At 45.2% G+C, this 27,577-nt stretch overlaps 1 protein-coding gene across 3 annotated transcripts in view; it reads right to left on the minus strand.

Moving 5' to 3' along the window:
• RPAP1 (RNA polymerase II associated protein 1) overlaps window positions 1–27,577 on the minus strand; it is an 850,859-nt gene that overhangs the window by 478,499 nt on the left and 344,783 nt on the right. For all 3 annotated transcript variants that reach the window (XM_069638789.1, XM_069638790.1, XM_069638791.1), the window contains exons 9-10: window positions 19,532–19,630; window positions 3,306–3,407 (exon numbers count right to left, since the gene is read on the minus strand). In XM_069638789.1, coding sequence (XP_069494890.1) covers window positions 3,306–3,407; window positions 19,532–19,630 — 201 coding nt within the window. The remainder of the gene's footprint in view (window positions 1–3,305; window positions 3,408–19,531; window positions 19,631–27,577) is intronic.

The following is a 27,577-nucleotide window of genomic DNA, read 5'->3' on the forward strand; positions in this document are numbered from 1 at the left end:
AGCAGAATCGATGCCAGTCTGAAGGGATTCGCACATTGCGTCCTTACCATCCTTAATGATGTTGAGAAACGCTTCCGTTTCTTCTCCCTCCGGGAGGCAGTCAGCCGCTGATGAAGCACACTCCCAAAGTGTGTGGCTGAACCTTGCGAGCGTACAAGTAGCATTGATGGATTCTAACGCCATGCTACATGCGGAAAATACTTTTTTGGCCATAGAGTCATATCTCTTATCATCCCTGTCCTGTGGAACAGTAGGGTAAGCCGATTTACCACCTGCTGAAGTAGCTGCCTGAACAACCAGACTCTCTGGAGTTGGGTGTTTGGATAAATATTCAGGGTCAGCCGAAGACACCCGATATTAGCTGATCATTTTTTGTTAACCGCCGGGATTACCTCAAGTGTTTCCTAGTTTGCCAATATTCTCCTTTGTAATGCTGCATGAAATGGCACCACAGGATCCTCCTGTGGACCTTTGACCAAGATGTCTGTGAGGTCGTCTTGCTGAAAAGCAGGTGAGGGTGTGGACCATCCCATAAACTCTATTATCCTTGCCATCAAGGTTCTATAAGGGGTTTCAGCATGTTCCCCTGGGTCTGGTGTGGCAAATTCCATTTCTGGGGAAGTGTCCAACCCACTTGCTTCCTGTAGGGATTCATGGAGGTCTTTCAACCTACCTTCCTCAGAGGTAAATTCCTCTGGTGCAGGAGTTGCAGATCCCTGCAACTCAAAAGGTCTTTCCTGATCCGAATCCTCCCCTTCTTCATAAATAGAAGATAAGACTCAGGAGTGATCAGGTCTTGAAAATGGAATGAATCCCATTTCCAGAGCAGAAGGAGCCAAATTCGTCATGATTGGCTGAGAAAACATTGACGTCGTCGACGCGGACGTTAAAGGCTTCGAAGCCATTGAAAAAGGCGTCGAGAAAGGTGGTAGAGGCCTCGATGAACTCGAGAGTATCGGGACTCTACTCGAGGTTGTCGACGACATTCTCGTGCTCGAGGCTCTGGCCACTGGCTGTGAGGTGGCCGTGGGTTTATCCTTTCTCGGCGTCGATGTCAGCGTCGAAGATGGCGTCGACTCGACTGACCTGTGTGTCGAAGAACCCTTCGATTACGGCGTTGACGACGCCGATCTATGCGTCGAAGGGATCTTCGACGATGGCGTCGAAGACGCAACTTTGCCTTTACTCGAGGGTTCGTGACGCTCTCGAGTGGCTTGTTTCACCGGGTGCTGCGACTCGCGCTTTTTGATTTTTCGGGTCTTTCACCCAGGGTATCACCCTCAGCAGTCTTCGAGGGGGTCGAGGCCGCTTTCTCGAAGACGCTTAGCATCTTTTTCCTGAATTCCTCCCACTCAGCCTGAGAGCTATGTTTTGTGGGGCAGGAGACCCTTTTTGGGGAAACGGAAGACGAAGATGAGGAAGGGGATCTTCGACGTCTCTTTTTTGAATGCTTAGATCTTGAAGAGTTATGGGAACTGCTTTGAGACCTAGAACGAGAATGTCTTTTGTGATGGCGAGGAGACAAATGTCTCGACTCCGCCGAGGAAACTTTCAAAGAAGTTTTAACTGCCTTACCTCTCTCGAGCTTCCCCTTACGCTCCTTCAAGGCTTTCGCCGTCATGGACATGCAGTCCTCGCACTCCGAACAATGGTGCTCGATTCCCAGGCACCATAAACAGATCCTGTGAGGATCCGTCAACGACATTTTCTTTCCACAGTCTCGACATTTTTTGAAGCCGGACCGTGGAGTCGTCGGTTCCGGTGAGGAAGCCATCGAGTACGAGTCGGTATTCACGAGGAATAATGATATAGTTGACTGAAGAACTGAGCAACGATATTCTGAGGCCCCACGAAGCGCGGAAAAACAGGACTGAGCAACGGACGCTGCGTGAGTCTATTTATACGCTGGTGACGTCGGCGCTGATACGGAGGCCGCCGAGGGACATCGGCTCGAGAGACGTCGACGCGCAGCGCCCTCTACTGAAAAAAAATTTCTGAGGCCAGCAAGCTGGGAGATGATCTATCAAAGATGCGGAATACGTCGGAGGAGACAATCCCTCCAAAATAATTTTATATAAATTATAAGTTTAAGAGTTTCTTTGATGTGCATGTCTAGCCAAGGTTCAGTGTACTTACCTACATTTCACGTCTTCCTCTTAAGATAAGCCTGACTGCTCTGCCACTCTACCAAGGTCCTGAGTTTGTCCAGACTGATCTACAAACCAATGGGATAGCTTACTAAAGTCTTACTACCAGAAGGACTTTAGGAAAACTACCCTAACAGGGTACCACAGATTTGTCTCTGGTTGCATACTCACCAGTCGCTGGTACTAAGACTCAAGGAGCCTCCTTGCATCCTAATAAGCATCACTAGCATTAAACCTGAAGTAACCTTACATGATATATGCATGTCATTAGCTGCTTCCTTGCTATGTGTGTACATTTCACAAATGTGTACAATTCCTGAGGGGGGTGCATGTAAAAAGAGGAAGCATCTGCATCAGACTTTGAATTCAGAGTAACTTCCCAAAACATCTCGTGCTCATCAAAAGAAAAGATGTTGAAAACTAGAAACCAAACGAAAGATGGGGAGACACAAGTAATTGTACCCCGCTTGAGTGCATCCGTCTGTCCCCTCCAAAGTTCCTCTTCAGCCACCCAGGCCAAGAAACCTGAACGGGGGACAACTGTTGCCTTACCTTGGGCACCGTCCTGCTGCACCAAGGTCTTCATTGAAAAGGTACTGTCGCAAGCCTAACTTCTAGTGTGTCAGTGTTTCCTTGAACTAATTGTACACTCTAAGTACTGTGTGCCTCACTGCAGCCCTTCTCCCACCTAGAGTAAGCCTAGAGTAAGCCTGACTGCTCAGTCAATGCTACCAAAACTTTGGGTGGCTCAGGTTAAACCTAAGGGGCACAACCCTGTCACCTTAGGTGGGCTTTTCCAAGTTCTGTCACAGACAGCAACATGTGTAAAACTCGCCAACAATAATGAAAGTGAGGCGGTTCCAGACGTGTGCATCTTCAGGCATATGCAATGATTTTCCTTTGTGAAATATCTCTATACTAATCAACCTCAATATAACACAATTTTTCTTTCAAAGGAATTAATTTTAAGTTACCTTTAAATGCTGCTTCTGCCAATGGGCATCACTATATGCTGAAAGTGGTCAATTTCCAAAAAGCTATATCAGCTCACTTACTGCCTTTACCATTTTAAATAAATTAAAAATGCACACATAAGAGACAGAAACCAGATAGACAAAGACAGGTGAAGACGAGAAATCAAGTATTCAAACAACTCACTTTTTGGACAATGCGGCCCAGCACCTGCAGTGCCAGAGCCCTCTGCTGTATCACTTGGCTCCTGGACAGGTGAAAGAGTTCTTGAAGTGAATAACCAGCTCTCTGTAAGATACAGCATTCCAATGTTGAATTAACAAATGCTTTGGCGCCCAATGAAACAGCTTTACATTGTAAGGGTTTACTACGTCAAACTATTCCTTCAAAAGCACACATTTGGCCGCACCAGTAGCGGAATGAAAACGATTGCTCATTTCAAGGTTAGGTAAATGTTTACCATGTTTACAATATGAGAAGATTGATCAAATACATAAATACTATAAAATGTCTATGAGAAGGAGGCTTTCACTCCTTTACAAAATCAAAGCATTCAGCCATGCCAACAACTTCAGACCCCACCAACCAAGCATTAGTTCTTTCCCACATAGACAGTGGCAACATGTCTCCAATAGGCTTCCCCAGCAGCCACCCTGGACCCTCTTAAAGCCGTTGAGCGTGTAACTGCATCCCATATCAATGGCATTCAGCCCCATCAATTCAGTCAAGAGAGTGCTCCATTGGCTCCCACTTAATGCCATTGCATCAGGTTCAAAACAGCAACTCTCACCTTCGAGGCAGTTACCTCCAGCAGTCCCCCATTTCCTGGCAGAGAAACTTAAGCCTCAAAATATCTGTCCCCAAAGTCAAGAGTTGCAAGAAAGAGTAGAGAAGGAGGAATCACGCCCTTGCCTTGCCTTGCTATGCGATGCACACATGATTTGGAATAATCCTCTAATGTCTATCAGACAAGCATATTCCATCCTGCACTCCAGGAAAGAACTGAAAAGCCTACTCTCCAGACAACACTTCAGTCATCTTTAAACAATCTACCACTCACAAAATGTATTGTTATAATCAATACAGCTCATACCGCATGTAGACTTACCAGTTGCTTGCAACCTGGGTATGCGCTATAAGTGCATACGCTGTCCAGTCATTTGGTCGAAAGCCAAATGGTCGACGGAATTTGGTCGAAAGCCAAATGGTCGAATTTTTGTTTTTATTTATATATATATATTTTTTAGGTTTTCGTTTACGGAAAAAAAGGGGTTTTTTTTAGAAAAAAAGAGGATTGCGGGGGGACCCCCCCCCGCAAAAAAAATTAAAAAAATGAAAATACAAAATAAAAAAAAACTCGACCATTTGTCTTTCGACCAAATGGTGTCGACCATTTGTCCTGTCAACCTTTTTTTTCGACCAAATGACTGGTAACCAGTCCATACACACATTCTAGCATGTGGGGATTAGTACATCGAGCTCTACATGGTGTGCCAACTGATTATTTCTTATTGGTGCTAAGGTAGTCAAACTTAGCCCCACCTTCAGTAACCGTTGGCATTCAGTCTGGGGCAAGTTTATCCGTTAGAGAACGAGAGCTGTACCCGTTTGAAAATGGAGTAGAGCTTTAAAATCCTACTTGTAATCCTCTGCTCATACTTACTCTGAAGAGTATTGTTTGCTGTTGGCCGACAGAGCTGTATTCGCAAAGGCATATATTGTCTGAAACACTTCCAGCTGATAGCAATGTATTGTATTAGCAAACCCATCGATTAAGAGTAAGCTAACGCCATTAAACAAAATAAGCTCAAATAAGAATCCAAACTCCTGCTTCCTTTCTGCCAACCAAATACGGCTAATGTCAAAATGACATAGTACTCACAAAATGAACTCTTATAGTAATTAAATAAAGTGTAAAAGCTGCTGTTTTATCACTCGCCTTGCTCAGTTGCATCCTTCTCCAGCCTCCCAGTGATGGCCTGTCGTGTTTTCCCACTCTTTCCAGCCAGTTTATAGTTGTGTTTAAATATCAGTGAATGTAGCTTGTTGAACACTGAGAGCAAGTATGATAAATGTAGTGTACCGTGAAATCAGTAAAGGAGTGGTCATCTCACTCATACGCAAAAGGCCACAGCATAGCAACACAGTATTGGACAACTGCAGATAATTCAGTTGAATGCAATGATCACTAAATCTGTACTAGGAGGGGTCCTCACGCTCAAAAGACCACAGTAAATCGCAGCTTCTAGCACAATTCTAGCGCTTTCAAATGTATATGAGCAAATGATGAAAGAAACACAGACATGTTAGCAAGTGTGGGGAAGAAACAGACCACTCAATACACAAGGAATGATATTGAAAACCTTTTATTTTTCTTACAAGAAGGGTTGAGTGCAAGCCTATTGGGAAGCTAGAAGATTTATACCAAACAGCAGAGCCAATTTGGTTGCACTGTGGAAACGGTGCACGGGAGGGGGAGAAACAACATATTAGTGTGTGGGTAAAAGGGGCAGATGGGGAGTGATTTCCAGAGTCTCTGCCCCAACCCATTTTGGCTTGGGTTTCAGGGATATGGGTTGGTAAACTCCTACAAGGTATAAAGAGTTGCATCAAGAAGAATGAAGCGATAACTTGGTCTAACAGTGTAAGGATGAAGGAACAACAAAACAAGTGCGCAGGTCTAATCTAAGTGGACATAGTGCCCTAGTCCAACTTCCCAAACTACAAAAAACTGTTGTGTGGATATATACCCCTGCTGGCTAACATTTAATCACTCACAAAGTGTTTATACTTTTTATCCCCCACACCTTAAGGTATACCTAAATTGATTACCAGAAGCAACCCTCCCTGCCGTTTAGGTGTTTTTTAGACTAAAGTTATCCTGATCCACCAGCCGAAGGTCACGCAAATAGTCCTGAGCTTGCAAAAGGCTCCAATTGTTCCTTTCTTAATGGTTCTCTGGCTTCAGCCAGAATATGGGATACAGCCTCTTCCAGGCTCTTGGCAACACACATTTCTTTCTTCCCATGTACGTCTTGACAGCTCAGTAAACTGTTTTCTTTGCTTTCTTTTACACTCTACCTGCATCCCCTTTCTGGATCACCACCTTGACTCCTATTGTGCCTTCCTCCATCTATCTCTTTGTATACTGTTTCATCAATTCTAATTGCCAAAGTTCCTGGAATTGGTTAGGTAGTTTCCTAGTTAGACCCAGGGTATATGATGGGTCAGAGCTTCCTGGTTCCGCCACCCCACCATTTGTTTTCCCTCTTCTGAACAATATTATCACCTGTGTCTATTTCCTGATGACCTTGTTCACAAATTGCGTGATCATCATGAGCAATGTGGTCTGAGGGAGTGTTGGGAAATATTTATTTTTTAGCAACTTTCCCTCCATAGTTCTGTGGACCCGCAAACATTTTGCTTTTGTTTTTTAACCTGTCCTAACTTTTTACAGGGAAGTGAAGCCTTCAGCTTCCCTGCCCTGGCTTTTTGCTCATTTGTTGGGGTAACTGATCAGTCCTTCAGACTATCAGTCTTTTGACTTGTGCTGCTTTTTAACATGGCACACAGCAACTTACAATGCAGTGCAATGGGGATACTTTTGTATCACCCTATTTTTTTACACTTGGGATTTTTTGTTACTTTTATATATGCCTAAATACAAGGTGGTGCCAGCAAACATATTTTTAGCATTTGTGTGCTATTTCTAGTGTGCACATTCGAGTTTACCGCGTATGGCTACTAAACGTGGCTAGTGCCCTAAAATGGCCATACCACAATATTTTCACTTGTTCTTTGGCCATGTTGTTGTTTGGCCTTCTTCCTGCCTTGCAAAATGCCATCGAAGGTCATGCACTTGCCCCGGAAAGCTGCTGCTTTTGCATGCTATTGATGCCTTTAGTGTGACCATCCGTGGTGCCAGTGAGTCTATGTTTGGGGCATGAGTGGAACCAATATTTGTCCTCGATTGGACAACTACTGGCTGTTTGAATGGTGCAGACCATTACCACTGGTGGGCTTGGACTCACTTCCAGGGTAGACTCTGGATAAGAGGACTCCTGTAGCCATTTCTGGAGGTCAGTGTTGGAGCCAAGAATTGTGTGTAGAACAACCGACTGAAGATCTGAACAAGACTCGTGAAGAGGCCCAGCATCCTTTCCTGCATCTGACCAGGTGAAGCCCTGTTGGACTACCTGATCTGCAAAGGCCCTGTGCTGTGCCTCAACCCCTGGACTTGTGGGACCAACCAGCCTCGTGTGCTCTCAAGAATCCAGATGTTCTGAACCTTCGGAAGTGTCCCTATACCACCCAACGGACTGACCAGCTCTCCAGTGGGCTCCCTTGCTAGAACAGTCGTTCTGTGTTTGCCGTCTGAATTTTGGAAGTTGTCAGTCTGTGGTATATTTCACCTTCCTGGCTAATTTCAGCCTCCCTGCCTCAAAGGATCCTGCTCTGGAAGGTCTTCTACAACTGCGAGTGGAAAAATGTCTGCCGTTGTCTGGGTGCGGTGGCCGTCGCTGGAACTCGCCTTCCCCTGTCTTGTGAAGTGTCTGAAAGAGGTCTACATCAGTGCTTTCTGCATTTCTCCATTGCCAAGGGTTGCAATCTGCTCCTGGACCCGACCAGACAAATCCTTGCACCTGCAGCTCCTTGACACCTCTCACAGGAACCACCAGGAAAAACAACGCTCCAGTGAGCCCCGGTCGACACATTCAGTACTGGGGGAAATCAGAGTCAGTGGGGTAAGTAAACGCAAAGCATTTTTCTCCCCCTGTCCTCCATAGGATAACATTGAGAACAAGTTTCTTTGTATCTTTCCATTCCACTACTTTTTGGCCTTCGCACCAGGGCAGTGAAAACTAAGATAAGAACACATTTTTACTTACCAGTAACTTTGTTGCATCTCTTTTCTTGAACAATCACAAACACAAGTACTTGCATCAGATACATTCTGGAGAGAAGCATTGTGACCTTTGGACACAAGGCTCCACTCTTCATAGGGTTTGGCCTTCTGAAGCTTGAGCATATTTCCTGTGACTTGGCTCCATCTTACTGCATCAGTTACTCACCTTCTTGTATTGACTTAAGTAACTGAATGCATTTTAAGAACCAATGATGACTGCTGTGAGAAACTCTGGGATCCCAACCCTGGGAGCGCACAAGCGAGGGGGGCTCATCTGGGCAGGGGGTCCTTAGGGACGGAGGGGAGAGCGCCCGAGTGCGATCTATGGTATCCCCTTTTCTCCGATAACTCCCACCCGATATCCCCTCAGCCTTCATGGTACATTGCCACCCAAGTCCCATCCTACCCAGCACTTTCCCTCAAGAAAGGGAAGGAGAAAACATCGCAGGAGACCAAACCCTTGCACAACCCCTGATACAAACCTTGTCTCTCTTGCTTGTAATCACAGAGGATATGCTGTGCGCTCACCTTTTTCCATCTGGTCACCCCTCTCTGATAAGGTCCCAAAACCAAGGAAACGACCATCAGCCCCCCGGTACTATCACCATAACTTGAATAGAGGAAGTCGGAACACACCCATTTTCCTTATGAGACCCAAGATATTCATTCCTCAAAATACCATTATAGTACTGAGAAGAAGATACGAGCAGTACTTTCAATACATTTGTCCCACTAATGAGGTCAGGCAAAGTTAGGCACTTAAAACTAACTACCATCACCTGCAGCCCATCAACCCTTCCTGGGAGTATAAAATAGACACAGACAACCCAGGAAGAATGGGGAACGCAGAGCATGAGCAGCAGGAAGTGGTGTTGTGTCCGAGAGTGTGCCTTGGGGCATGGAGTGGTGAGTCACCAGAAGTCTGCACAGGAAAGTCAGTAGTGTGGCGAGGGAGCTGTGTCTCCATGAAGCCGCATCTGCAGGCGGTCCCTGTAGTGAACACCCAGAACTGCTCGTTACCCTGGCTGAGGGTGGCAGCCCAGGGTTGTCAGAGGGGCAGGTGGAGCAGCCCTGCCTTTCACAAGGAAGAACGAAAATGCCAGGGACCCAAACGTGAACGCCAGTGCGTTTCAGAGGCTAAATGAAACCTGGCACACGTCTATTCTGAAGATACATTGTGACCTCCAAGTCGCATGCGGCAGGTTGCTAAGTTGTACAAGTTTGAAACAGAAGGAGAGAGCCTGGCCGGTAATGGAAAGTAACGTAACACTGTAACAGGGCTGAATCTCCCAAAACCGCTGAGTGAAAATCTGCCGAGGGGAGCTAGCGGAGTGGGAGCAAATGCTGGCAAAGTATATAAGAACGGCTGCAGGAGTCAAAAACGGGCAGAGAAGCCTAGCAAAGTGCGGGTCTGATGAGAGGGGCCAGCAGAAGGCAAAAAGAGAATGATAAAGACTGCAAAATGGTGGAAGAGCATGAATCGTTAATAGGGCTAGAAAAGTACCCGGAATTATAAGAAAGCAAGTTGTCAAATTGAAAAAAGAGTCTGAGGGCAGCGCTGGAGTGACTGGTTGCGTGACTTGTAATGGGTGGACCATGTGGTCTAACACTGCGTAGACCAGGAAGCCCTAATATGTAAAGAAAGGCCCTAATTCCCAATGTTATGCCAAGGATAAAGAAACACTGGTTGTGCGGTTTGTTATGGGTGGACCGTGCAGTCTAAACCTGTGCCACGACCAGGAGAGGGCTCCAACGAAAGGGTTGTAAGGTGAGAAGAACCTGTGAATTTTGTTTTGTGAGCAAGAACTGTATTGAATTTGGAGAAGGGAACCCTGAGCCTTGAATGAATACAACAAGACTGTTTCTTGTGAACGTTTGATAACGGGATACTTCATGAACTGGTACCTGAAGTTTGGGGAAGGACGCCAGAACCTCTTATGCACCTTTTTATTTTAACTGAACTTTTTGCCATTAAACCCTGTGTGGATTATAACTACAGACTATACCGCAGAGGGTACAAGCTTTACAAGATCCTACTATTTGAACTGTATCCTAATTTGGAAAAGGGAGCTAGTGCTCTCAACATTATGTTATTCACTTCTTCAGTTGAACTATCCCTTCACTATAGTTGTCTCTTAGTTGGGAGGGCAAGTATAGGTATGGACACAGACAGACTTTTTGATTTGGACACACTAACTTTGATGACGATCCTTAGTTTATTTAGGCTGGGCAATCCCCGCCATGGCGATAGGGCAGATAGGCATTTCACCCATTCTGATTCATTGAATAAAGGTTTTGAAACTGTGTCACTTGTGTCTGTGTCTCTCTTGCCATGCCTGTCTCACACTGTATATATGCTCATTATTTAGTGTTATGCAATATTATCAACTGCTTGTTTCATTTTTAGTGTGTTTTGGGCCTAGAATAATTATATTATTTTATACATACCTGTGTAAATTGAATGAATGTGTACTTCAATGCGTGGACTCATTGTGGACCCTTGACCCCACTCACACTCTCCTGATAAGAGCCTTGACTGCTCTACATTGCTACCTTGATTGGGTTTTGGCTACCATCTCAGAGTTCCCCTGTTCACTATAACTAGGGTGGCCTCCTAAAATATGTTCACCTGGCCAGATTCTAGAAATCCATCTAAAAAGGGCTTAAAGTGTCCAGACGCCATTCTGAGGTCAGACACAAGTAGGGTCCATGTTTCCCAAATGAAAGGCCTCTCTCTGCAGTTCTTCTTGAGTGTGTGGCTCAGAACCCAAACTCTCCAGGATCTACGGTGCTTGGACATTTGCAGAAGCGGGTTTGCAAGCTTTCAGCACAGTCAACCGTGTACATGAAACCCATGCAGATTTGGATGCACAAAGTTTGTGTCAGCTGTGCCACAAATGCTTTGGTGTATGTTGTTATGATGATTTCTAAAATCAGTTTATTATTTGTACAAGTGTGAGGGACAGAATCCTTTTGTTAGAGTGTTTCCTTTAGCTTATTTTATATGTAGGGAAATCCTCATTAGGGTAGGAATAGTGAGGTGTTAAAGGAATAGTGCGTTCAAAAATATTATTGTCCCAAAAGATGGGCAATAATCCAAAACATGCATTAAACATAATTTTAATGGAAGTTCCTATGTAAACTTTTGAGCAAACGAGGCTCAAAGCGTTTACATGGGAGAATCCATTTTGCCATTTCAGGCAGCCTGCTCAGCTCATGTTAAGGCCTGCCCTGGCGGCACTAAACAAGCAGCAAAAGCCCCCTCGGCCCCACTGGGAGCTTTTGCTTACTGCAGCCAGAGCAGAGCTGCATGAGCTGAGGAGGCTGCCTTCACTTTCATTTTACGTTTTCGGTGCTCCCCACTCCAAGGGAAGCACAGAAAACATAAAATGAAAGTGAAAAAAGCAAAGGCGCAGCAATTATAAATACAATGTTGTTGTATTTCTGACTGTGGCGGCTTTCCCTTTGTATCTCCTGGGCTCCCCCGGGTCGGGAGAGTCCAGGAGACTCCAAGCAAAAGTTGCAGCAGTCAGAAATACAATGTTGTTGCATTTGTAAATGCTGCGGTTTTTCTTTCAATGAATACAGCAGCATTTACAAATACAACAACGTTGTATTTCTGACTGCGCGGGGGAGCCCAGGAGACTCAAAGCTGAAGCAACAGCAAACATAAATACAAGTTATAAATGCTGCAGTTTTCTTTCTTAGTTAGAAAGAAAACTGCAGCATTTATTTTCCAGTGCTTTTGAAAAAGAAATTTAAAGCACTTACCAGCAGCAGGTTGTGTTAATCTCTGCTCTCCGGCAATAATGAAGCAAAAGCCACCTGCTGGTAGCTTTTGTGTATTGCAGCTAGCTGGCTTTTGCTTCATTAGTGCTGCAAGGGCAGAAATTAACACAAGAACAGGCGGCTCATCCATTTCACAAAATGGATGCCTCCTAGTGCTTGAAATTTTTGAGTTTGAGCCTCATTTGCTCAAAACTCTACATAGGAAGCTTGTTTAAAAATATGTTTTATATATATTTTTAGCCAATAATATTTTTGAGCACACTATTCCTTTAATCAAACTCTTTCAAGTTTAATAAAATGGCATCTGTTAAAAAGCCTTCACAAAAGTTGTCCTCCTCCCATTTCTGACCCCCTCAGAGTATTTTGATAGATAATAAATGACTGTCAGCAAATCAGAATGATACTCGAGTTTAGGACTGAGTATTTGGCATTCCGCTAATTAAATAAGAGAATGCATTACTTACCGTAAAAGCATTTCTGATGATTGTATCTGCTTAGATTCACATGCTGTGCATAGGTCCGACATCCAGTGGTCACTGCGGAGTATTGCATTTTGTTTTTCGTAGTCGAAAAGGGGACGTCGACAAGGCGTGTCTGAAACACTATCCCTATAGTGACGTGCGTTGTACCCACAATCCCTCACGCGTCGAGGTCCCTCTGTTTGTATTTTTCTGCCCTGAGGGAGCCTTCTAGACGTGAGTGAGTACAGAAAAGAGAGAGATATATAAAGGAAGTCTATGTTCCTTCCATCCGAGCGGGGAGGAAGGGCGGGCGCATGTGAATCTAAGCAGATACAATCATCAGAAATGCTTTTACGGTAAGTAATGCATTCTCTTCTGATGTTTGTTAATCTGCTTAGAATCACATGCTGTGCATAGACTAGCGAGCAGTACCCGGAGTTGGCGGTGGGTTATGAGAAGGAACAGTAGAGAAAAGGTGTCGTAATACTGCCTGTCCCACCTGGGAGTCAGATCTAGAGTGTGTATCTAGACAGTAGTGTTTTGTAAAGGTGTGCACAGAACTCCAGGTAGCCGCTTTGCAGATGGACTCAAGGGGAACATTTGCAATGAATGCTATGGATGCCCCCGTGCCTCGAGTAGAGTGTGCTCTTGGCCTAAAGGGCAGTTCTCTCTTAGCAAGAGTATAGCAGAGAGTGATGCATTGAACAATCCATCTAGAAATAGTGGATTTTGAAACTGCATCTCCTTCTCTTCCTGCTGCCACCGAGACGAAGAACTGATTAGTCTTCCTCAGTGGTCTGGTTCTTTCCATGTAGAACATGACCGCTCTGCGTACATCTAGTGTGTGCAGAGTCCTTTCTCCCAAATTGGAAGGATTTTGAAAGAACGTTGGTAGTTCTATAGATTGGTTTACGTGGAATTTAGAAATAAATTTCGGAGCAAACCTAGGGTGAGTGCGTAGAACCACTTTATCTTTGTGAACTGTAACGAAGGGGTCTAGAATAGAAAGAGCCTGAAGTTCACTTACTCTCCTGATGGAGGTGATAGCTATTAAAAAAGCAGTCTTAAGCGTGAGGTGTTTAAGAGATGCTTTGTGCATGGGTTCGAATGGAGAGCCCATGAGTCTGGTAAGTACCACATTAAGGTCCCATCCGGGAGCTGGGTCAGCTATCGGGGGGTGTATTCTCTTTACTCCCTCCATGAAGGCCTTTATAACAGGGATCCTCCACCACGACACTTTGAGTTGGGAAGTGGTGTATGCAGAAAGTGCAGCTAGGTGGACTTTAATGGAGTTAAACACTAGACCTGAATCCAATAGGTGGGTCAGGTATAGGACCACATGTGTGGGAGAGCAGTCAATAGGGTTGATGCTTTTACTCCTGCACCAGATGACAAATCTTTTCCACTTGCTAGAATAGCAGTGGCGAGTGTTCGGTTTTCGGGCTTCCCTGAGGATGTCCATGCATCTTTGCGGGAGTTGTAGATGTCCGAACTCTATGATCTCAGGAGCCAAGCTGCTAAGTTCATGTTCTGGGGGCATGGATGCAGAGTCCTGCCTTTGTCCTGAGACAGCATGTTGTACGGGCAGGGGAGTTTTACTGGGGGGGATAGAGACATCTCCATCAAGTGAGCGAACCATGGTTGTCGTGCCCACATTGGGGCCACTAGTATCATGGTCACTTGTTCCTGGTGCATCTTGTGCACCACTTTGTTGAGAATGGGAGTCGGGGGAAAAGCCTAAACAAATTTCCCTGACCATTGCATCGACAGACCGTTCCCCTTGGATTGGTTCTGGGGGTACCTGGAGGCGTAACTTAGGCATTGTGAGTTTTCCAGGGTTGCGAACAGGTCTATTTCTGGGAATCCCCATTGTGTGAAGACGTCGAAGACGATGTCTTCGTGCAGGCGCCATTCGTACTCTTTGGGCAGGGGGAAATCTCTGCTGAGACTGTCTGCTAGCAGATTGAGTTCCCCGGGTACATGTAGTGATAGTAGGAACATGTCCTGTTTGAGAGCCCACTTCCATATATTCTGGGCCAGCTTGGACAGGCCTGGAGAGTGGGTGCCCCCTTGCTTGTTGATGTAGTACATGGCTGTGGTGCTGTCTGTAAGGACCATTACTGTTTTGCCTTGTAGGTGTTCCTGGAAGGCTCTTAGCGCCTTGAACACAGCTAGTAGCTCCAGTAGATTTATGTGTTTGGATGCTACGTTCGGAGTCCACACTCCGTGAGCAGTCTGATGGGATAGGTGCGCCCCCCATCCTGTGAGGGATGCGTCTGTGGTTAGAGTGGCTTCCGCCGCGGGTGTGGCAAAGGGTTTCCCTTTTTCCATGTTTTCCTTTGTCCACCACCGTAGCGAGAGAACTAAGGCCTGCGAGACCACAACTAGATCCTCCCATAGTCCGCTGGCCTGACACCACTGGCTGTTGAGCCACTCTTGCATTGGGCGCATGCGCAGGCGCGCGTGAGGTACCAAATAAATACACGACGCCATCATTCCTAGCAAGCGCATTGCTTTGCGTACCGTCACCTCTCGACCGGTTACATATTGAGGGATTTGAAACAGCATGTTTTGGACCCTCTCTTTGGAGGGGAAGACGAGGCCGTCCTTTGTTTGAATTAGAGCCCCTAGGAATTGTTTGATTTGACTGGGGTCTAAACTGGACTTCTTTTCGTTGATGGAGAAGCCCAACTGGAACAAAAGGTCTACTGTCTTTTGGGTATTGGAGAAGCATGTTTCGTAAGAATCCCCTGTTATGAGCCAGTCGTCGAGGTAAGGGTAAACTGGGATGGACAACCTGCGCAGGTGGGCCGCTGCCACTGCCAGCACCTTCGTGAATACCCTTGGTGCTGATGCTATGCCGAAGGGTAGCACTTTGAACTGGTAGTGTTTGCCCTCTATCATGAACCTGAGGTATTTTCTGTGCGCTGGCAACATTAAAATATGAAAGTATGCATCTTTCATGTCCAATGTTGTCATGTAATCTCCCTGAGAAAGCAGTGGGATTACTTCCTGTAAGGTTACCATACGAAACTTTTGGGGTTTGATAAAGTTGTTCGCTGGGCGCAGATCTAATACAGGGCGCATGGTTAGATCCTTTTTGGGTACAAGGAAGTACACTGAATAAATACCTTCCGTTACCTGAGATAGAGGCACGACCTCTATGGCTCCTTTTTCCAGTAGTTGTTGTACTTCTTGGAGAAGGATGGCAAGATGTTCCGGTGTCATGCGACGTCCCTTCGGGGGTCTGTAGGATGGGGAACTGTTGAATTCGATACAGTATCCGTGGGCTACGGTGGACAGTACCCAACGGTCTGACGTTATCTCCTCCCATGCAGGAAGAAAGGATGTTATCCGGCCCCCGACCGGTGTTGCATGGGAGGGGACGCGAATCTTCGCGTCATTTGGAGTTGTTGGGGGCTTGGGAGCCTCTGGGGGTGGATCCCCGACCCCTCCCTTTGCCCCGGCGTTGGCCTCTTTGGCTGTACTGCCCACTATTGGTTTGGTAATTGGTGGCAGGGTATTGCTGATGTTGATTTTGTTGTTGGTGTTGGCGTTGGCCACGAAAAAAGCGTTTGTTGCCATAGCCGCGCCTGGTAGTGGGCTTAGAGATCTGGTCGAGAGTCTTGATAGTGTCGAACTCTTTTTTAGCCATCTCTAGGGCTTCATCTACCGCTTTTCCGAAGAGGTTAGCGTCCTCGACAGGTTTATTTATCAAAGACGCCTGTGTCTCTGGTTTAAAGCCTGAGTTGCGCAGCCATACATGGCGCTTTAGGAGTATTCCTTGTACCAAGGAACGTCCTGCTGTTTCTGCCGCGTCCAGAGAGTTTTTAACAATGCTCTGGTTCACTTGGGTTCCTTCGCCAATAGTTGACAGTAGGCGCGTACGTAAAGGCTCCGGTGCTTCCTCGGCGTCTTTTCGCAGTTTGGCCCACTGCGCGTCTGCGTAGCTTGCAAGCAAGGAATTGTTGTTGGCAATTCTTGCTGAGAAGGCAGCCGAGGAAGTAACTCTTTTTGCAAGGGCATATAGCCTCTTGCCCTCCTTGTCAGGGGGTGCCTCACTGGTGGAAAGTGGTACCCCTGCCCTCTTTCTAGTATTAGAAACCACTAGGGAATCAGGAATGGAATGCCCCCTAATGTAGAGGGGGTCTGAGGGTGAAGGAGTGAAAAGTTTTTGATCATAGCGGGAGTGGACAGCGAAGGTATGATCCTTCTCTTTACTGAAGCGAGGAGTGGAATGGTCTGGCTGACCGGGGGTTTTTCCTTAATCACTCTTTCTACAAAGTCCAATTCTGGAGAGAGTTCCCCGGTGTCGAGTTCGAAATGCGCTGCTGCTCTGCGCAACAGTGCATTGAACGTCGGCTGATCGTCAATTGGAGACGTGTTCCTAACTGGAGAATTGTCCAGAGGAGTTAGGTTTAGGACATCAGTGTCGGAATACACTGATGGTGATTGCCAGGGGTGTGAAGGTCCCACTTCTGGGTTAACCCCGAAGCCTTCTTCTATAATGTCTGTTCTGTCTTCCAGACATTCCTCCTGGTTCTGTTCTTCATTGTCCATGAAATCATCTTCTTCCTCGAAGTCTTGCTCCTCTCCAGTGAGGTCATATACATCTTGGAAGTCTGAGGCTGTGTCCTGCTGGGGATCGACTAGCCTCGGATTTTTGGCCCTGGGGTCCTCCTGAGGCCCTTCTCTGGTCCTCTTGTGTGTTTGAGAGGCCTGGGTGCTCATGAACTTTTCCATCCTCTCCATACAGAGGTGGAGTCTTTCCATAGTTTCATGGGGTACCCCAGAGCGGTCTGGCGGGGGAGACATAGGGTTATCTAACTCGAAATGGCTCGACCTCTCCCAAAGCGTCGAGGAAAGTGTCCCGTCGCCCTCCGAAAAACCTTCTGGTGTGTCGGGAGACTCCCTGCCTGAAGGGGGTAGTCCCTGCTTCCCATCGGGCTTTTTCGGCGTATCCTTTAACTTATGCGTAACGCTCGACGAAATCTTCGGCGTACGCTTTTGGGCGTCGGCTACAGCGATCCTTGCTAAGCTATCGGCGACTCGCTTGTCGGCGACTCGTTTGTCGGCGGAAGCTTGAGTTTTCGACGCTATGGGTATCGAACGCTCTACGGCGGTCTGCGCTTTCTGTTGATGCGCACCGGCCGATGGTTTGGTGGCAGCGCCCTTGTTTGCCGAAAGCCCAGTCGCAGGTCGCGGCTGCGGTTGCGAGAGGGGCTTCGAACCCGAACGGTCCGAGGAGGCCGCCGGTGGAACCTGCGTCTCCTTGGGCGCCGAAGGTCTTTTCGACTTCGTCGAAGAAGAGCCGTGGGTTGTGTGTTTATGTGGATCTTTGTGTGCGTCTGTGTCGCCGGGGTGTTCATCCCCATAAGCAGGGTGTGAGCCGAGCCCGTCGGGGCCGGGGACAGACGACGAAGCGCGTAAGCGCTCCTTAGAGGGGGTTTCGACTTCCGTAGCGGAGGTCGTGTTATCGCGTTCCTCGTCACTGTCGGTGGTAGCGGCGGCGGGTGAACCTTCGGCCTTCGACATCGCGTAGGCCGCCCACCTTTTAACCCTTCGGTCTTTTAGAGTTTTAGGCTTAAGAAGCCGACAAGCCGCGCACCTTTCCTCCTTGTGATCGAGGGGCAAGCAGCGGTTACACCGTGAGTGCTTGTCCTTCCAAGTGAATTTGCCTTTACAAAGTGGGCAAAACCTAAACGGTGTCCTCTCCATAGCCGAGGCAATAAATCGCGATAAACACCCCAAGGGAAAGGAAGGGGAAAGGGAAAGGCATTCTCAGAAAAGACCCAGAGATGTCCCACGACCCCACTCTCCCTACTGTATATGGCCTGCGAGGCCAGGCCACGTGTTCGGCAGCGCCGAAGGATTTCTTCCGCTCGACCCTCCGTCGAAGATTCTTTTCGGCGGAGAACAGCTTACAACTGCGTCGAGGGAGGGATTATTAATATTAGAGAAAAAACGACCAAAGGTCGAGGAGTTGCAATGTCTCTCGAGGAGCTCCGCGTGAAGGCGACCAGAAGCTGGGCGGAAAAAAACAATCTGAGGGACCTCGACGCGTGAGGGATTGTGGGTACAACGCACGTCACTATAGGGATAGTGTTTCAGACACGCCTTGTCGACGTCCCCTTTTCGACTACGAAAAACAAAATGCAATACTCCGCAGTGACCACTGGATGTCGGACCTATGCACAGCATGTGATTCTAAGCAGATTAACAAACATCAGAAACATGGTTTCTCCATGTAAGCCAGGATTGCAACTGCTAATTACCTTTTCAACTGAACTTGAAAATATAGCTACACATTTGGTGCAGTGGCAAAACGAGTTACACTCATTTCTGGAGGTAGAGAGCTTTCAAAAACTCTTGCCAGAATGTACCCTCCAGTTAATAATAGGCACCATTTTCTCAAAACATTTAAAACATAGGAATGCCCCATAGTAAAATCCTGCATGGACTGGTGTGCAAAGCGCAGCATGAGCAGGACGTAGCTGCTTTAATACTGATGCGCATTTCTAATTTTTAGCACATAACCTATCTGCCTCAATATGTACGGACTACTACTGTGGTTCTCCATAATATGTAAGTTAGCCACATCAGCATATATAAAATATTGCAGATACCAATCCCACGTAAATGCTTGGTCAAATAATCGCTTCTCCCTCGGATCTGCACCCACGTAATCCACTCAATACTTGTCATGCAAGCTATGGTAAGCCAATGAGTGCAGTTCCTAGATTGTGACAACCTCTAATGCTAGATGTGTCATTCACCCGTAGTCTCCAATGTTTGCCATGCTATTCCCGGAAAATACAATTGTCTTTTGCTATAAAACAAAATATTAACCCGGAGCATAAAACGACTAAAAAAGTAACATTACCAAAACATATTCATATGCTTAGTCTTCAATAATTGAGGTTGAGAGGAAATTTGGCAGATCTAAATAAATATTTAATAGGATATGAACAAAAAGAGAAGGACACTGAATGGAATACAAACTCACTCAAAAGCTACAAAAAATGAATTAAGCTTTGTGTCAGTTAAATATTGAAATATGAACGATAGCTGGAAGCTCATCACTCCCAGACTTCCAACAAATATTGATAAAGTAACAAATACATTATTGTAGTGATTGCACCAGTACTGCAGCAGAAGTTGGTCATGACGCGCCACAGGGGCCTTTCTGCCTTTCAAACCTTGATTTCTAGGGATTTATTTCAAGCTTTCAGGAGGAGCCTATTGTGGATGCTTACCTCTGCTTCTTCTCCATGGTGGTGCAAACCTAAATGAGTAGGCAAATCAGCATCAGGGGGGATTATTTCACCTTTCAGATTGAACCGGGCTTGAAGTCCCTAAGAAGCAAAGAAACATGTGAAACATGGCATGTAATAAAACATGATCCTCATTTAATGAGCTAACAATACACCTCCTTTCCATTCCTCTTTAACATATAATGCTGAGACTCTTCATTTATCACCCTCAAAGGCATTCTACCCCTAACGAAGATACTTTTCTTTCCTAAAATCCTAAATGGACTAATCTCAGATAAAGGCTCCCAAGCTCTGCAAAGTGATGCTGTCCGAATCTTTCACAGTCAACTCAATCAAACCACAGTGTGCAACTTAGGTAACCAATATGCTCTTCACAAAACGTGTGATCCATTTCAAGATATTATTGACCCAACTGATCTAGCCAAAGCTTGGACGTTGCTTACGTAAGACATAACATCATGAACCATATCTCTGTGCTAGGATTTTGGCCATATTCAACTCATGGAGGTATATAATTTAAATTAAATAGACCATCACCTACCCATCTGGAAAATATTAATAAAACTGTCAAATAGTGATATCTCTTAGCTACCTTGTACACAGGTATTGGTTTAGCCAACTTCCTTATCTTATTGAAGTAGTTTCTTTTCTCCAGGTATCATTCAAAATGCAAAATGTATGGAAGTCACATATTCGAATATAAACGGGTATGATCGCAACATTATACTATAAACATGACAGGGCTCAGTGGCAATGTAAGAAGAGGCATGCCACTTGACTTCAGCTGCATATACGTATTACTGAATGGTTGCATGTATACAATATTTGTTTCTAGATTAGATATTGGGTCCAAGGACATCTTGGAAAAATAGTCTGATTATTGGACATCCAGTGCCCTTGCAGAGGCTGGCTTAAACTCCTGCCACTAACTCAGAGCAAGCAATGCATGCAATGTGGCCCATTTCAAAAGAAGAATTACTATTTCTCAGCCACTAAGGTATCCCTGAGTGACTAACAGACACTGACCAAACAGGGGCCTTTTCTTTGAGCTTCCTAGATCCAAGGGTGGCTATACTTACTCAATGATGCTAAAGAAACAGGACCAGAGGGAGGACATGCTCTCCATACAACATATTCTCAACTGGCCAACGTTGCTTCATCTGACAAAAAGCATCAACAACTTAAATTTTCTGGAAATATGTCACTACGGTCAACAAAAATTCACAAAGCTTTTAAATGCACAAAAGGCCCATATTCTAACAGAAGAAATCCAAAGAGAGCAGAATAAGCAGCTGAATACATTTCGGTGACACTATCTGAGTAGACTTTAAGAGAGTTAAATACTAATGTGTGGGGTCAGCAATGCGAAACTCATGACTTTAGTATTTTCAAGGTTTAACATTTTATTTTAAACAAAAATATACAATAAACCCTTACTAAATCTACTCTACCAGGGGATTCCGTACCTAGTCTAGGATCTAAGGGAAAACCTCCTAGCATTCACAATACTAACCCTCACACTAAACAACAAACATTCAAATAAACATGAAAACAATTTAAATGAAAGGTTACCAAACAATCAGTGTCTTGGGTGACTGTTAGGTGAGTTTTCCTAAGGTCCTACTGACAGTACATACACTGAACCCAGTTAGACATGCACATCAAATAATCACTTCAAATACCTCATATGTTTGCACTAGAACACTTTGGAATACCTTGGAATATACTTCACAGGACACTCACTTTTGTGTTGGTTCACGATTACATTTGTTGCAACGTTAGAAAGGGAAAAGACAATGCTATCGTATTATCAGTAATTACGCGCACATGCATTTCCTAGCAGATTTACACTAAGACATTTACTCTGCAAACACATACAAGAAAGTAACTTGAAGGAAGGAACATGGTTAGAGTAACAATGGTCTGGTTCAAGGTTCTAGAGATTATTTCTTCGCACAGCAAGTCTTTTAAGTCCAAAAACACAACCCTAGCCAAAGACAGTTCAGAGAGGGCTTGAAGTCGTGACAAACAGCAGAATAAGAAGAGTTCCTGTGGATTTCTTCAAGTCTCTAGTCTTTAAGTAGCAGCAAGTTAATAACGAAAGATGGAGATCCTATTTAGGACTCAATGAAGGGACACAAGCAGCGGTTTAGGTCTGAAGCACCCACAAAGGACGCAATTTGGTCTGTCAATTTTCTTCACCTCCTACAGTCCCACACTCTGCTGAGGGGGGCTGGGCAAGTTGGAACAGATCTCTGGAGTGTCCTTGAGGGCTCAGCTAAGATTTGGACGATTTCGGCCTTTTCATCGATGATGCACTCAAAATGGGCAGCAGGCCTCCTGGTATTGGCGTTTCTTCGCTCTAGAAATGCACAGGACCTCTGGAGATGGCTCAAAACAAAGTTTGTCTTGGGGCTGGTTGTTCCCACCAGTCAAAGGGAAGGAGCCGTCCTTTCTGGAGTTCCTCTGTCATTTAGAAAACTGGGTCAGGGCACCGGTCGTCCCTTCACGGTGCTGCAAAGGGACTGCAGGCGTATCTGGTCATCTTCTTTGATTACTTCAGCTTCCATTGGTCGGCTTGCTTTTCACTCCAGAAGCCTCACCTTTTATACAGTTCCACTACACACTCCTCTGATATCTCTCTCATCATTTTAGAAGGGGGCATTTGGCTGTCCAATCAGGACAGCCAGGCCCCCCTGTGGAAGCTGGTCTTATTCAGGCCTTATTCAGGCACTCGGGCAAACTCCTCCTCAACATCCTGCCTGCCCAGACACTCGGGAGCCTAGGCGGGGATACACAAGGGTTCCCGCTGAAGGCAAAACACACACACACAGGCCTCCCCCTCCCAGAATGGTAGAAGAAGGGCTGAGAAAGAATAACTACACTAATAATGGTGAAAAAAGAAGGGCCCGAAGTTGGTACTTGGGTGACCCTATTGTGCACTACATATGAGGAAAGTGCTATTTTATACATAGCTTAATCAATCCAAGACAGACATTTTGCAAGGCTGTCAGGACAACTATGTACCTGGTTTCACCCTTATTAGGGATCATCAGTGCAGTACAGTCCCAACAGCCTTGTGGTTGGAGCATTTGGCCATGTTTTCACAACACCAAGAAAGTTATGGTATGTAGTTGTCCTGATAGCCTTGTAAAAGGTCTGTCTTGGGTTGATTAAGCTATGTATAAAATAGCACTCCCGTCATAGACAAAGACAGTTTCCTGGAGAAAAAGGTTTGCATTTGAGTTAATTTGCATACCCATAATGCCTTGCTGTCGTGGCTCAGAACTTGAGGTGAACTTCCAGCAATGGCTACTAGGTGGCGTTGTGGAATGTGTGTCTTGGCTCAAATGAACTTTCATACTTTCACATTTCAGGTGAAAGGATTTTTAAACCCACCATAATTTTCTTGGTGTTGTGAAAACATGGCCACTTTCCAATCAGTCGGGAAGTTGAAGCCTCAAACTTAAGGGGAAGGGTATGTGACAAATCGAGGGAATTTGTTGCTTGCCCCCCAAGGGGGCGCATTCCCCATTGAGGCTATGGACCGCAAACCCTCTCTATGGGGCTGGGCAAGTGGAATCTCGCTGGGAGAGACTCCCGCTTAGGAGACCAGGACTCCCGTTCCTGAACTCCCTAACCCCTTTCCAGTGATGGCATACATGGGACTTCCTGAGAAGCTTTTACAGCAATAAAAACAAAGACTGGGCTGAAGACAACGTTAACATGCACCTTGAGTATCAGGGAAAAGAGGCTGCCTCTTTAAGGACAAACCTCAACTTCACTGTGACGAGGACTTTTAAGGAGGACGACACGCTGAGGTTGAGGATAGAATCATACGGCAGCAAGGGAGGTCCACTGATAGCGTAATGTAAGCGGAAGGTGGAGCCAACGAGAGCTGTCAAGCACACAAAATTCAGAATGAATCTGAACTGGAGTATCAGATGCTGGAAAGACAGCAAATCAGCAAGCAACCGAGGGTCCGAGAACCCATAACCAGTTGGAGACCAACCAACTACGTCGACACCAACCAGTCGAAGTATCCGCAAGGGCACCGGTTGCAAGAAGGGATGCCAGAGCTTAGCACGAAAGGTAAGCGAGAAACTGGTAAAGAGACGCCAATGGAGAAGACAACTGAGAAAGAGAAGCCAAGCAGAAAAGAAGGTCCAGACCGACCGTAGGACCCGCAGATGTTCCCCCATCAAGAGAGGTAACCGGGAGGACGGGAATCCAAAAGGGAATTTTAATTCAAGTGGAGAAACTCATCCCAGTGAAATTTTGAAACTTAAACTACAAAGGTATATGTAAACCTGAGAAAGAATATTAATCAGAGGATAAGACTACCCTGGGAAGAGGGGAGAAGATCCCAACCCTCAAGACGAATTAGAGAGTAGTACAAACAAAAGAGTTTGAAATACGAATGATAGAAGTGGACAACCCAGCCAAGAGAAGATATCGCGCAAGGTCATACACAGCAAAATTATATGTATCTAAGGATCAAACCAACTTTATGAAAGAGCCACAGGAAAATAAATCCACAAGATAAGGGAAGAGCCAAGATCAGGGGTGGACTGGGAGCCAAAAGAGGCAGTGGAAATAATTTTCAAAGTGGCCCAAATTAACACATTTTCATCAAGTCCAACCCTTTTCCTACAGGAGACTTTGGAAATATCACACAAAAGAGGCCCACGGTGCAGGGGCCTACCGGGAGGAAATATCCAGAGTTCTGTATAGGTCAGTCCACCCCTGGCCAAGACCTTATCCATGAAATGCAAGCCCAGGTACAGAATGTGGCAAGAGACTATTTGAAAATAAGATATTAAAATAACGATAGAGCCCTGCTTCACCGGAAGAAGGGAGTAATTCTCCTGTCCTCAGTTTGTTTTTCGAATAGTGGTAGGGTTAGATAGGGTTAGTTTTTTGACAGTGGACTTTCTTTTTGATTTGGACATTTTCCAGACGACTGACAAGCACCTTAGTTAATTATATAGGTAGGGAACGCCCCATAGTTATAGAGAGAAATAGGCTGTCTTCTTATTTAATAGATCACTGTTGGAAATGTCTTCCGAGTGTCCGCGTACATCTGGCCTGCCACACACCTTAACTACTCCCTGTTGCACAGCATTTGAGCACAATGAGGACATCATATATGACATCACTAATTACATCATATATGACATCACTGATTAGATCACTGATGACATCAGACATATCATATATGACTTGACTAATTAAAGCAATGATTACGTTATTTGCATTTTTAAATGTTAGGACTATTTCAATTACATAAAATATACATACATATTTTCAAAATACATTTTATTCTGCTGTAATTTCTTTAAATTTAGTGTATGGCCCACAATTTGAAAAAATATTATAGTATGGAAGAGTGGAATAAAAGTCATAATTAATTTAGAAAAGAAAAAGTAATATAAATTCAACTATATGTTTAAAAGTAAATCTTCAATTTCGAAGCTTTATTCATTTTGTATACATGTAATTATGTAGTTTTAATATTTTAAAAAATACCGAAGCTTAGAATTCTTATAATATATTACAATACATAAGTGCATGTACTTTGTTTTACATGTGTTTTTAACATGTCTCATTTAGAAAACAATACATTTATATACTATTTTTGTAATAAGCACAATAGAAAATGTAAATCTGTAAGTTTAGCATTTTCATAACACTCCAGATTCAACATGTATCTATTTCTGTCTATTCCTACAATCATTTTTTTACTACTGTATATACATATGGGATACATTACTCACCGTAATCGTATTTCTGATGCTGGTATCTGCTTAGATTCACATGCTGTGCATAGGCCGACATCTAGTGGAAACTGCAGAGTATTACAGTTGTTGTTTTCGAAACTCGGCCCACTTTAAGTTGATAAATACTATAAATGTATGCTACACACGTAATCATATGATACTTCTGTATCAGTGTGTTATGTTGTTATTGGCCATGTCAAATGATTGTCACCAGGCACCTATTGCCCCCTGCCCAGAAGATGTAGGCACTGCAGATGTTAGACCTTTTTATTTCTAACTCCTTATTCCCATGATAGTCTTGCAATAATCATTTCCAATAACAGAAATTCCTGCGGTAGAGTGGCGGTTAAACAAATCCTCCGATAACGGGTAAAATGGCTTTGAATTAAAAAGTCTTCCACTCTCACAGGCACCCAACATGTGTGCTCCTTTTTTCCAGGTCCCTTTGACATGTGATTTCCCATGTCTGCCATGCTTAAAATGGCACGTGCTGTGAGCCAAAGACCCAGCCTTGATGCTAAACGCACAGTGCTATGCAAACACTTTCATATCTAGTAAACGTGAGCCGTGAGCATTAACTTATTCTATTGAAGTACAGTACATTTAGAGTTTTGTTTACAATAGTCCAGGCTGGGCGCCAGTACATTACATCCTCCTCTATAAACATAGCTGTTCACTGCTCTTTGTAAGTTTTATCAATAGTTTGGACCGAGTGCCAGAGACTTTGAGCCTGATACATTACGAGATAACAATTGTGACAAATCTGAGGAGGTCGTCCATTCTCCCCTAGGGGGAGACCTTTCCCACAGGGCTAGGGGGGTGTGTCCACAGTACAATAGTCCCCCTGGGGGTTGTGCACCGGGGAAGAACACATGGGGGAGGAAGCCCCTTATGGGATCGGGGTCAACCGTTCTCAAAGAACGCAGTATGCCCCAGCGTCAATACAACTAAACCCTTCTCCTAATGGTAAATCCTCTTTCCCCCTCTTTTAATAGGGTCACTATGTTCTTTTGTCCAGCTAGTCAACCTAATATACTTGGCTAGACTTAATATCATAAAATGCAAAGTATACTTTATGTGGTTCTATTTTGAGCACTGTGAAGAAGAAGATGACCAGGAGTGCAAGGATCACTCTGCAGAAGCAGAGTGAGGGCTCTAGACTCTCACTGTGTGTGAATGGTCCAAAGCAGTTCAACCATCCAATGCAGGAGTTCAAAGACAGCTCGGCTGAGACGCTGAGAGAGATATATCCTCCGAGGAGGAAATCGGTCAGCAGTGACTGGCTGAACAGACAAAAGCCAGAAGCGAAGCTGTGAGTGGAGGACGGGGGAGAGCCCAAACGTGGTCCAGGATGCAAGGACTGCTTGGGCTATTGCTGAGTCAAACCTCAGAGAATCCCAGACACCGGCAAAGCATCAGAGAGGGAGGATGCGCAGCCGGGAAAAAGCTGATGTCTGCAGAGCCGCTGCAGACAATGTCCGTTCCACAAATGCTACCAGTGCCTGATGAGAGGCCCAAGAAAATAGAACAAGAATCCATCCTAGCCTACGAGTTCTACATCTGTGAACATTTCTTTATTTAATCAGTTTAGGATTATCCGAGAGACTGGGAACTTTTCTGTTGGTTGGAACCACAATTAACACTTTACTTTTAGAAGAGATCATCCTTGCACAGTTAAAGTTATTAGTGTTAGGGACAGAAACTTCCCAAAAGCCAGCAAAAAAAGCCTGACTGGGAGATTCGGCCGAATTTTGGCCATTCGAAAATTCCAAAGGTTTGACCAAATCCCCCATTCTGCACCCTTACACAAGGCAAGCGGAAGAACTACAAAGCGCTGTCCTGCTGTAGCTCAGACAGGAGTGATGCTCAACGCAGATATTTTTATTGGAAAGATTCCTAGTGCTGGATGACGAGGCCGTCCTTGCTATTGCTTACAAAATAAAGATGTGTTTCAAATATATTTCTGTTTAGAAAGATTTTCACTGCTGCACAAACTCTGGCGGTTGTGGGCGTGGACCAGTGAACGGTCAAATAGAATAAATAGACCCAGCCCAAAGCACAGGCAGCAGCTGTAGAGCAGGCAAGGGGCAGACGGCTGGAAGACTGAAGACAGAGCACAGGAGCTTTCCTGTTGGGATGGGCCAACTCCCTCTTTTTTATACTGGATGTTAAAGCCACAATGATGGATTCTGGCAGTGGCGAAGAATTTTGAGTCCCTAAAGGACTCTGCCTATTTACTTTTGAACAG

This window comes from Ambystoma mexicanum, chromosome 14 (genome assembly GCF_040938575.1).
Source record: "Ambystoma mexicanum isolate Mex_15411 chromosome 14, UKY_AmexF1_1, whole genome shotgun sequence".
Taxonomy (NCBI): domain Eukaryota; kingdom Metazoa; phylum Chordata; class Amphibia; order Caudata; family Ambystomatidae; genus Ambystoma; species Ambystoma mexicanum.